This window comes from Oncorhynchus nerka, linkage group LG26 (assembly GCF_034236695.1).
Source record: "Oncorhynchus nerka isolate Pitt River linkage group LG26, Oner_Uvic_2.0, whole genome shotgun sequence".
In the NCBI taxonomy this organism is placed as follows: domain Eukaryota; kingdom Metazoa; phylum Chordata; class Actinopteri; order Salmoniformes; family Salmonidae; genus Oncorhynchus; species Oncorhynchus nerka.
This window is the reverse complement of record NC_088421.1, coordinates 36,856,098-36,868,530: the sequence shown is the minus strand read 5'-3', so window position 1 is coordinate 36,868,530 and position 12,433 is coordinate 36,856,098. Positions and strand designations below refer to the sequence as shown.

At 46.2% G+C, this 12,433-nt stretch overlaps 2 protein-coding genes across 2 annotated transcripts in view; one reads left to right on the top strand and one right to left on the bottom strand.

The window, feature by feature from the left end:
• Positions 1 to 12,433, top strand: part of coro7 (coronin 7) — a 292,664-nt gene that overhangs the window by 172,608 nt on the left and 107,623 nt on the right. The window lies entirely within an intron of this gene.
• Positions 943 to 12,433, bottom strand: part of vasnb (vasorin b) — a 45,774-nt gene continuing 34,283 nt past the window's right edge. Inside the window, 2 exon segments of the mRNA XM_065010596.1 lie at positions 943 to 4,535; positions 4,538 to 5,530. Coding sequence (XP_064866668.1) covers positions 3,418 to 4,535; positions 4,538 to 5,495 — 2,076 coding nt within the window. The 5' untranslated portion in view covers positions 5,496 to 5,530 and the 3' untranslated portion in view covers positions 943 to 3,417.

Sequence of the window (12,433 nt, the reverse complement as noted above, 5' to 3'; positions counted from 1 at the left end):
ACCCTGTTCCTGGAGAGCTACAGTCCAGTATTGGAGTTAAAACCTACTGGACTGTAACTCTCCAGGAACAGGGTTGGAGTTAAAACCTACTGGACTGTAACTCTCCAGGAACAGGGCTGGAGTTAAAACCTACTGGACTGTAACTCTCCAGGAACAGGGTTGGAGTTAAAACCTACTGGACTGTAACTCTCCAGGAACAGGGCTGGAGTTAAAACCTACTGGACTGTAACTCTCCAGGAACAGGGCTGGAGTTAAAACCTACTGGACGGTAACTCTCCAGGAACAGGGTTGGAGTTAAAACCTACTGGACTGTAACTCTCCAGGAACAGGGTTGGAGATAAAACCTACTGGACGGTAACTCTCCAGGAACAGGGTTGGAGTTAAAACCTACTGGACTAACTGTCCAGGAACAGGGTTGGAGTTAAAACCTACTGGACTAACTCTCCAGGAACAGGGTTGGAGTTCAAACCTACTGGACTAACTCTCCAGGAACAGGGTTGGAGTTAAAACCTACTGGACTAACTCTCCAGGAACAGGGTTGGAGATAAAACCTACTGGACTAACTGTCCAGGAACAGGGTTGGAGTTAAAACCTACTGGACTAACTCTCCAGGAACAGGGTTGGAGTTAAAACCTACTGGACTGTAACTCTCCAGGAACAGGGTTGGAGTTAAAACCTACTGGACTAACTGTCCAGGAACAGGGTTGGAGTTAAAACCTACTGGACTAACTCTCCAGGAACAGGGTTGGAGTTAAAACCTACTGGACTAACTCTCCAGGAACAGGGTTGGAGTTAAAACCTACTGGACTAACTCTCCAGGAACAGGGCTGGAGTTAAAACCTACTGGACTAACTCTCCAGGAACAGGGTTGGAGTTAAAACCTACTGGACTAACTCTCCAGGAACAGGGTTGGAGAGCTGATTTAGAAGAATCAAACAAATGTTTGTTTTCAGTTTTTATTTAAACTTTTTTAATAATGTCAACATTGTGTTTTTTTGCTCATAAAAATATGTTCACTTAATTCAAAAGGACATGGAAAGAGATGAACAATAACAACGAAAAGCTTCCCAAAATAAACAGGGAAAATAGGAATAATATCAAAAATATTTCTGGATATTTTCAATGTTTTTTGTATTGTAAAACCAAGTATTCCAGTTAAGTTGTTTGGTAGTTTTACACACTTTAAACTGATGTAGTTCAACACTTCCTTCCTTCCAATCTTAATCTCCTGTGTTGTTTTCACTAAAATAATAGTCATAATGTACACCGCCTGGTCACTAAGCATGTTAGAAGAGGGGACCCTTGTCTTGACATGCCCATTTCAGGAGGTTTAAATACACGCTCTGGAACTTTAGCGACTGCTAAGTATTTGTTAAACCTCCCACTTTGGGCTGGATGTGTCAATATGTAGTTAAAAATGCATACTCTATTCACAGAATTACTGTCTTACCTCAATTAGCCATTTAATGCCTAGTTTAAAATGAACTTTTTCTCGAAGCTGTGCTGCTCCATTTTCTCTCCATTTTCCCCCTAGCAATTCAAGTTCTAGCCAATGAGCTTTAGCCCCTTGCCATTTGAGCGTTAGCTAGCTAGATGCAGAATGAGAAGGAGAAATTACGTGGGGCACATATCTGCACGTAGTACACGCAACGTAGTACACAGGGACCACTTTTGTCTCATGAATGCTACTTTCAGAACTATTGGCTAAAAACTATACAAAAGTACTGGAGAATGTCTTTAAATGTAGTGGATGGAGTAGGTGGGCATATGTGTGTGTGTGTGTGTGTGTTTAGTGGTGGATACAGTACTACTGAAGCATGACAGTGACTTGATGTCTGCCTCTCTGTGCACAAGACGGGACATGCTTCCACATTATCACTGATCTGTTTACCGACAGAGATCTTCATACTGTAGTCGGCACTGAGATCCTCATCAGGGGCAGGCAGGTTAGCGCCAGACACATAAAAGTTACTTAGACTGTTTTCACATTCTGAGATTTGAATCTCAACACTGGTGTTGCAGCATATTCTAGTTTGGTGTACACAATTTTTCCTAAATGTCCCTCGTCCCAGACAGAGCCCATATAAAACCTTCAACTATATGCTACGCTTGGACTTTTCATAGTCTGCTTGGCTGCAAGTGAGCAAGACGTGGGACCCTCTTTTTCCAAAGACCAGTTAATGGTGCACAACAAAGCACCATAGAGGCTAATTATGCCTGAGGGAAATCCACAAGCATCTCTCTCTGAGGCTAGGCTAAGCTAGGCTAACAAGTGCGTTCTTGTGAATTGCGGTTTACTGAAGTAACTGTGTTCCCTCTTGGGGACATAAACAATTAATAAAGCCTTTAGAAATCAACTGTTTATTTTTCCCCTCCTCTCTGTGGTAATCATGTGTGTGTGGTTGATCTGAGGCAGGCTCAGGGGATGTTTGAAGTTCGCTGCAGCACAGAAACAAATGTTAAGGTTTCAGCCAACTGAAACTGTTTATCGGTGCTTTTTTGTGGGGGGGCGGGGGGGTTGAGGGCCAGAGAATGGAGAGGGGATTTAGTACGAGACTTACAGCTGCTTAGACTGTCTGACATTCGTAGGGTAAAGCCTTTGATTGACTTCGCTGGTACAAACTAGTTTTAATCTTCAAAGATTTGAATCTGGGGTTTAATCTGTCTGTTAAATCACAAGCAGTTAAGGGGGGATGAAGGGTGGTAACAGTCACATACTTATAGAACAACAACAACAGCAAAAGTATAAAAACATTTACAAACACAACAAAAAAATGACAATTTCACTAAGCAATAGAGCCGAAACAAAGCATGATAAATGTCCGGCACCTTGCTTTTCAATTACTGGAAAAAGTTATCTTCATTTGGTGACTCGGATGTCATTCACAGCAAGCGCCACTGGGGTAGTGCTGAGGTGCTACGGAGCAAAATAATTACTTAAACTCTTTTTACATAGTTCAGGTATCACAAGGGGTGCACAGCAATACACCCCCATTTCAGTGCAGACCCCATTTTAGAGTAGACACAGCAGGGATTAGGTCACTACCCTGATGTCTCTCTGTCTGGCCCAGTCTCGCTTGACCTTTGACCTGCTGTGGAGAGTGGGCACACTCCGTAGCGAGCCGCGGGGCGCCAGTCCAGCAATGTGATTGTAGAAACAAAGCAGGAGGTGTGGAAATAAGAATAAAGGCACTTTAAAAGGCTCCCTTATTTTCAAATAATCCTTTCAAACATATTTTAATGTCTGCACAGTTTAATATTTGTTCCGTTTCTCAATTGCTGACACATGGCTGGCCGGTCCTCTCTTTCTCCTCCACTGTCACCAACAACTCTTGCTGGTGTCTAGTCTGTGAGGGAATGAGTAGCTAGAGGTATTTAGTCTGACCCTCTGGGTCTGAGTAGCAACAGAGATGGGCGTCAGAAATAAGAGGGCTTATGAGTGAGAGCCATGTTGTTGTTCGGCGAGCAATGATCCTGTATTAGCAGCACCTCGTACTCCAGGCCGCCATTTTGAACCACAGCCGGCTCCGGCTGCTTTTGGGGCATCGCCCCTCCAATGTTGGAACCAGCCTTGACTCCCTCCAGCTCCAGCTGGGCTGGCTCACACTCCAGATCCAGGTGGCCCTTGGCCCGTTTCCTCCTCATGTAGCACACCATCCCCACGGCGGCTGCAATCAGGACTAGGAGCAGCAGGATGGCCAGAGCCGGCACCAGCATGGTGGTCAGCCTCTTGTCCTCCACCTGCCTCCCTGTGGCAGTGTGCTGCTGGGCCGCTGTGTGGGCCACTGTGCAGACGCTGTCCCCACCGCTGAGGTCGCCCAGCGGGCTGGCGCATACTGTGTAGGTGGAGTTGGGCCGCAGCCCCCTCAGGGTGTACTCTGGGTAGGAAGCGGGCACGCTGAGCTGCATGGGACGCCGGTCGGGCCCCGACAGGTTGCGGTATGTCAGACGGATGCCGCGGATGTAGGGCCGGACCTTGATGTAGCGGTGCAGGTCCAGCAGGATGGAGGAGCTGGTCACCAGGCGCGAGCTGATGTCGGGGGCATCGGCGGTGACAGTTGCAGCGGAAATGTAATTGTTGTTGTCATTGTGGTCCTGATCGGGAGGGGGGTGGGAGTGGTGGCGGTTCTCGCAATAGGTGCCGTAGAAGCCACGAGGGCAGGTGCACTCCAGATGGCCTTGCCCGTCCAGCCGACAGGTGCCCCCATTCAAGCAGGTCTGGGAGGGGCAGAAGAAGTCCACCTCTGGGTCTTGACTGCTGCTGCTGGGAGAGGCAGGGACGGGGGGCGGGGGCTGGCTGCCTGTCCCAGTTGAGGTGTCCTCCTCACTGGGCCCTGGTGCAGGGATGGCTGGGGAGGTGCTAGGCAGGGTGGTGACTGGAGGGGGCATGGTGGTGCTGGTTCTGACTGTGCTAGCGGTGACAGTAGTGGTGGTGGGGCAGCCAAACTCCCTGTGCTCCAGCCTCTCCAGCACCTTCCCAGCGTTGAGGGGAGGGAAGTGGCAGCGGGTCTCCTCCGTCCTGCCCAGAGTCACCCCTGGTTCCTGAGCCACCCGGGAAACCAGGCCAGGGTGCACAGGCAGTTGAAAGGGTTCTCGGCCACCGTCAGCTTAGTCAGGTGAGGGAAAAGCTGTGCGAACCCGTCAGGCAAGCCCTGCAGACTCAGGTTGCTGATGTCCAACTCCTGGAGCTCACTCAGGTTCTTCAGGTCCTCCAGCTTCAGTGGGCCCATGGGGTTCCCGGCCAGGCTCAGGTAGATCAGGCCCTGGACCTCCCTCAGCGCCAGGGGGAAGGAGCTCAGCTCGTTGCCAGAGATGTCCAGTTCGTGGAGGTTCCCCAGGCTGGCCATCAGGTCCTCGTTCAGGCTTTCGAGGCCCAGGCCGGCCAGCTTCAGAGACTCCAGGTTGGGCATCTGGAGGTCGGCTGACCCCAGGGATGGGAGGGTGTTGAAGCGGAGGTCCAGCAGCAGCAGTCTGGGCATGGCTAGGGCGGGGAGCGAGGTGAGCTGGTTTCCCTGCAGCTTGAGCTCCAGCAGCTGCTCCAGGCCGTGGAAGGCGGCAGGGTGTATAGTCCGGATGTGGTTGCTGTAGAGGTACAGCCTCTCCAGTAGGGCCATGCCCGCAAAGCTCTCCTCTGACAGATGGGTGATCTGGTTGGCTGAGAGGTCCAAGTTCCTCAGGGAAGTCAGAGGCTCAAACACCCGGTCAGGCAGTACCGTGACTTTGTTCTGACTCAGATCCAGCATCTCCAGGCTCTCCATGCCCATAAAGTCTTCCTCCGCCAGGGTCTCGATGCCGTTGGCGAAGAGGTAGAGGTTCTTGGTGGGTTCCGGGACGCCTTGGGGCATTGTGGCAGAGCGGCGCTGGAAACAGAAGATGGATTCTGGGGTGGAGCAGGTGCAGTCCTGGGGACAGTCGCTGGCCAGAGTCCTGCCAGGGAGCCAGAGCAAGAGGAGAAGGAGGAAGGGCGTCAGCGGAGGGAGGAAGAAGGCCTTCATGGTGCCACTGGAGTCACTCTGTCTCCTCTCTCAGCCTGAAAGGACAGATCAAGGACAAGGTCAGCTATAGAAAGAGATGCTTTAAATGCAGGGCCACTGGGTAATAGATATACACAGACAGAGTCTTATCTTTGTCATGTCTTGCTGGAAACTGTGAAGGACATGGGAAAGGAAGGCAACCTAGAGGTGTCGAACATAGAGACAACCTAGAGATGTAGGACATAGAGACAACCTAGAGATGTAGGACATAGAGACAACCTAGAATTATAGGACATAAAGACAACCTAGAGATGTAGAACATAGAGACAACCTGAAGTTTAGGACATCGACACACCCTAGATGTGTAGGACATAGAGACGCCCTAGAAGTACAGGACATAGAGACAGCCTAGAAGTATAGGACATAGAGGTGTAGAAGTGCTAAATTGAGATATACAGCAATTCTGTACTATAACTACCCTTCAGATCTGTATAATGCATCACAAATATGTATAGATCTTTATGATGTATTAGTTTCTCTTTTTTCATGTGGTTAGCACAATATGTGGCGTTATTATCGTCATCTGAGCACACATGAAGGATCAAAGACGTGGTCTCTTGACACAGGGCTCTTCAAACAATGGGCCGTGGTACGGCAGTGACCTCAGGGCTTTGAGTCATTTTCCATCCACTGGACTCAGGGGAAAGAAAGTTCCCTTAGATAGAGAGTAGCAATCTAATGTAGCCACACTCTGACCAAGGTGACTTGAACTTGATAGTATTGTATCAGACACAGTAGATCCTGGATGTTGTTTTCCTTTCTGAGGTGTTTTCCTCAAGCATATTGTTAGTTACTGTGGTAGCAGGTTTGGTAGCTGCTTCATTAACATAAACCTTGCTATAGATCCTGGTAGTACTTGGTGCTGTGGACTGGTAAACACATTTATGTGTCTCTCTCACTCTCTCTAGGTATGTCTATCTGTCTCTCTGTCTGTCTGTCTCCCTCTCTCTGTGTGTCCCCTTCCTTCCTTCCTTCCTTCCTTCCTTCCTTCCTTCCTTCCTTCCTTCCTTCCTTCCTTCCTTCCCTCCCTGTCCTGGTTCTATCTCTGTCTCTCTCTCTCTGTGTCTGTCTGTCTCTCTCTCTGTGTCTGTCTGTCTGTCTGTCTCTCTCTCTCTCTCTCTCTGTGTCTGTCTGTCTCTCTCTCAGGGTCTGTACCCACTACCATTTACAGTTCTCCACACACTGTGGTTGAACGGGAAGCACATTTAACCATTTTCTCCATGTTTACGACAAACTCTTTAGCCTGTGAAACCACGTTACAGACACACACACAAACACACACACAAATTGTTCAGATTACGATGTCTGAGGGAGGCGATGAAGCCTGTCGAGAACTCCAGTCACCCAAGCCACGGACTGTTACCATCTGGCAAATGATAACGGAGCATCGGGTCTCGGACCAACAGGCCATCAGACTGTTGAACAACTAACCCTAGCTGTTTACTTGCTCAGAACTGCACCGTAGAGACTGTTTACACTGACTCTCCACACGTCCAACCCTTGCACACAACTAACACACACACACACACAGTCAACACTGCTGTTGAATTTGATACTTCTATTCAACTGCTTAAAGACACTAACCACTTTACATTTGGAACACAGTTCTACTTGATCATTACACATTCATCATCTATACTGTATATCTTATTAGATCTGTTTTATTACTATGGATACTACCTTCCTCTGACTTATTATTTTAGATTCAACTTTTCTATTATTATTGATATGGATATTGTACTGCATTGTTGAGGGAGATAGCGTGTTAGCATTTCACTACACCTTTTATACCTGCTGTTAGTGGTTTTATACCTGCTGTTAGTGGTTTAATACCTGCTGTTAGTGGTTTTATACCTGCTGTTAGTGGTTTTATACCTGCTGTTAGCGGTTTTATACCTGCTGTTAACGGTTTTATACCTGCTGTTAGTTGTTTAATACCTGCTGTTAGTGGTTTAATACCTGCTGTTAGTGGTTTTATACCTGCTGTTAACGGTTTTATACCTGCTGTTAGTGGTTTTATACCTGCTGTTGGTGGTTTTATACCTGCTGTTAGCGGTTTTATACCTGCTGTTAGTGGTTTAATACCTGCTGTTAGTGGTTTTATACCTGCTGTTAGTGGTTTTATACCTGCTGTTAGCGGTTTTATACCTGCTGTTAATGGTTTTATACCTGCTGTTAACGGTTTTATACCTGCTGTTAGCGGTTTTATACCTGCTGTTAGCGGTTTTATACCTGCTGTTAGCGGTTTTATACCTGCTGTTAGTGGTTTATACCTGCTGTTAGTGGTTTTATATACCTGCTGTTAGTGGTTTTATACCTGCTGTTAGCGGTTTTATACCTGCTGTTAGTGGTTTTATACCTGCTGTTAGCCCTGCTGTTAATACCTGCTGGTTTTTATACCTGCTGTTTTAGCGGTTTTATACCTGCTGTTAGCGGTTTTTTATACCTGCTGTTAGTGGTTTTATACCTGCTGTTAACGGTTTTATACCTGCTGTTAACGGTTTTATACCTGCTAACGGTTTTATACCTGCTGTTAGCGGTTTTATACCTGCTGTTAGCGGTTTTATACCTGCTGTTAGCGGTTTTATACCTGCTGTTAGTGGTTTTATACCTGCTGTTAACGGTTTTATACCTGCTGTTAGTGGTTTTATACCTGCTGTTAGCGGTTTTATACCTGCTGTTAGCGGTTTTATACCTGCTGTTAGCGGTTTTATACCTGCTGTTAGTGGTTTAATACCTGCTGTTAGTGGTTTTATACCTGCTGTTAGTGGTTTTATACCTGCTGTTAGCGGTTTTATACCTGCTGTTAATGGTTTTATACCTGCTGTTAACGGTTTTATACCTGCTGTTAGCGGTTTTATACCTGCTGTTAGCGGTTTTATACCTGCTGTTAGCGGTTTTATACCTGCTGTTAGTGGTTTTATACCTGCTGTTAGTGGTTTAATACCTGCTGTTAGTGGTTTTATACCTGCTGTTAGTGGTTTTATACCTGCTGTTAACGGTTTTATACCTGCTGTTAGTGGTTTTATACCTGCTGTTAATGGTTTTATACCTGCTAACGGTTTAATACCTGCTGTTAACAGTTTTATACCTGCTGTTAGCGGTTTTATACCTGTGACAAAAAACATTTGATCTGGAGGATTGACATGAGAGCAAGTGTGTGTGATTCTGTGTCTCAGTGTAAAACAGAACAAGTCTGCTGCAGTACAAACTTCTCCTTGTTTCCCTCTCATTTCTCCACTTTTACAACTGTACCAAGTCTCTGTTTGTGACTGTAATGATGTGATATACGATATAGTGCATGTGTGCATGCATCTGTGTGTGATTTAGCTTGCGGTGCTCTAAACTTTTGTCGTTATCGATATCCTGGAGCTGCTTTCCTGACAAACGCTCAGTATAAATCACCTCAAATTAGAATATTGTCATTACTCAAAACTTTGGCCAACGCTCCTTACTAAACACGTCTGAGAAATACAGTAGAAACTCAGAGATGCTGAGAGAGGCGCTTTTGTATCCAAAGAGAGGATAGTGTCAGATGGGCATGTCAAGTAATTTACACCCCGGATTCACTTGAGACCCAGCATATTCAGGCCCGAGACAGGACACCTGTAAGATCACATAACTTAGACTTGAGTTGAAAGAGAGTGAAGAAGGGAGGAAAGAAAGAGGGGGAATGGATGGCATATAAAGGGAAGATGAGCTGCTCAAGTGAGTCATTGAAGACGTTTATCATCCTTCGTTCCAAGGAGTAATCGCACGGGTTAGTGGCCTTGAGCGAGGAGAGAGTAAAATACAGATTTTCAATCTTTCTTCCTTCCTTCTGTCCTCCCCTTCTCTCTCTCTCTCCCTCCCTACCTTTCTCTCTCTCGCTCTCTGGGCTTATAAGGACAGTGTGGGGGGTTTATTAATATCCACAGTTCATGTCGGGGTGAAATACGCCAAGCTTAGTTTTATTGGACACTGCAGGGAGACTGCGACGGTGGCCATTATTTTCTCTCCCTTTAAACATGAACCATGCAGAGACACAATCACCTGATTAATATTCAACTATTCCTCTTCTCTCCCTTTAAACATGAACCACACAGAGACACAATCACCTGATTAATATTCAACTATTCCTTTTCTCCACCTGCAGTGGTTTTACTTTCTCTTTCATTCTGCTTTTATTTGGAAAGCAGGTTTCAACATTTAGAAAAAATGTCATGATTTAAGTTGATTGTGGGGGGGGCTGCTCGTAGTGTGAGTGGAAATTGTAGACACCTTCAGGTTGAATTTGTTCACTTAAGGGAGTTTCTTAAGCGCCGTTTTAATGGTACTGGTTGCTGTTTGGGGTACGACCTGGATTCTTCTTGTATTGTAGGGTTTGTCCTGACAAATGTACCCATAATACTCCCAGAGAACTCTGTTCTGAGATGCTTGAGGGGTTGAAGAGTACAACACTAAAAACGTCCTCGACAATGACTGAGACTTTCCCATATTCATGTTCCTTTCTGCCTCGCTGTCTGTCGTTACTCACTTGTAGCACTGACCCACCCGTTCAGCCAATGCACAACTTTGCTGCAACCTTGTAGCAACATTGTGAGGCAGAGATCACACTCTCCCATCTGAAAACACATCCCTGAGCTACAGAGATAGTGCCACCATGGTTACGGTAACTTGCGCCCTTCCACTTCCACTTTTTCCAAACATTGCCTGTCATTCTCAAGGTTCCTCTATCTAACTCTTTGATAAATGAGTATTTTGCCTGCAGAGAGACACATTATCACATCCTGCACTAGGTCATACTTGTAGCTGCCTGCCCACAACAAGTCATACTCTTACAGCTAATCACGCTGTTCTAGTTCATTACTGATTGAATTGATTCAACTTGGTCTAGTTGCTTCTGCGTCACATTGAAGAATAATCTGGTTGTTTTGTTGTGTGGCATTGCCACGTTGTTCCCAGAGTCTGGAAATCCTTTATCTGTCCGAAAAGTTGTCTCTGCTTCCTTGTCTCTCTAACGATGAATGAACCATCATCATCTTCACCTTTATCCCTCACTCTATCTCTGTTCTGTCTCGTTGTAGCTGCTATCCTCAGCAGGTAACACAAGCTGCATGAGCCTGTGTGTAATACAACTGTTATAATCACTGAGCCCCCGCTGATGATGGCCATGACATATGATGAACTTTGCAGAAGGAAACAGAGCAGGTTTTTTGCATTCTTGCGGCTGGCGTTTCATTAATTCACTGGCAGCCATGCGATCTTTTCCTCCAAAAGCCGGTTTTAGTTGCGGCCGTATAAAACTAGCAGAAATGCACAGGGCTTGTGCCAAGTAGATATTACGGTTGAAACGGAGCCACCGAGTTCCACTTCCACTGCATATCTGCAATCTGTTTCCCCCCTCTGGAGTTTCCCTGCTCTCTTTTGCTGTTCTTTATTTCACTTGTTCATTTTCTTTACTGAAAAACACGGCCTCGAATGTCAAGAGTTGGAGAGGAGATGTAAGGGCTGGGAGGCAGGGGAAAGAGGAAGGCGGGGGGGGACAAAGGCCATGAAAGTTAGTTTCTAGCCCAGTATCATCCCTTCACATCACACCACCACTGTGGTATGTATCTTCCTCCTCTTTCAGCATACCTCTCTTTTCTCTTTCCACTCCTCCTGGAAATCATAACCCTTGATATGAAAATGTTTTCCCCCTGTATTTCCTTGAAGCCGGACTACGTTAAAGAAGAGAGGTATAGTGGTAATATCTTGGATGCTCCCTGAGCTACACATTCCTGTTGTTATGTTCCAAGTCATTACATGTTAAAGCCAAGGCTGGGCAGAGATGTATTGTTATACAGCCAAACACCAATAAAGTAGCTTTAGTATTGTGCCATTGGGTCAGATTAACAAAGTAGCCAGCAGCTAACTCACTAACAGCTATCAACAGCCAACACCTGCTAACTCCGTGAGAAATACCTCTTAACTTCTGCCAACAGTGCAAAAACTACCAACTTAGCTTTTCTTTTTGCCAACAATGCAAAAAGTACTGTGTTGGACTTAATCAGCATTAGGTATAGGCCTAGGAATTGTTTCTGGAAAATCTCGTTCAGACATTGAAGATAGCATCTGATGGAGGTACAGTCTGCCATTTGACCACAGTGTAATGGGTAGTAGGGGTGAGGGGTCGCAGTTATCCCATGGGTTTAAACACAACGCCTGGGGGAACACATTTAAATGGACAGATAATGGAATTCAGTGGGTTGTAATGGATTTCTGCCTGTGCTCATGTAGCTGGTGGTCCGTCTGAACTGCTCTTCTACATTACATGTGTATACAACTTCCCTCACAGGAGAAGAAAGTTATTCTAAATTAAATAGAGTTTTCTACTAGCAGGTTCTTAACTATGACTTCATTCGGCTTATGTGTGCCTTTGCGGAAGTTTCTAAAATGTGGCTTGAGTTTTTCCTTCGGTTCAGCCATAAAGTCAGAGAGACATGAACCCGGGCTCTTCTGATATACAGCCTATAATAAAAAGCAGGAAGGCTGGTAGTATTACAGGGTTGGGAAATGATGAAGAGGTAGATGGAAAGACAGAGAAGAGAGTGTGGCTGGATGGATCTGCTGTGTGGCTGGATGGATCTGCTGTGTGGCTGGATGGATCTGCTGTGTGGCTGGATGGATCTGCTGTGTGGCTGGATGGATCTGCTGTGTGGCTGGATGGATCTGCTGTGTGGCTGGATGGATCTGCTGTGTGGCTGGATGGATCTGCTGTGTGGCTGGATGGATCTGCTGTGTGTAGAGAAAAGAGAAAAGGGGAAAGAATAACGGGGGATGAAGGCTGGGGAAAGGGAAACTCCAGCAACAGTTGAAGGATGGTAAAAACAGACATTTTGCAAGCTTGCCTGGCGCAATGGAACCAATGGAATAGTCCC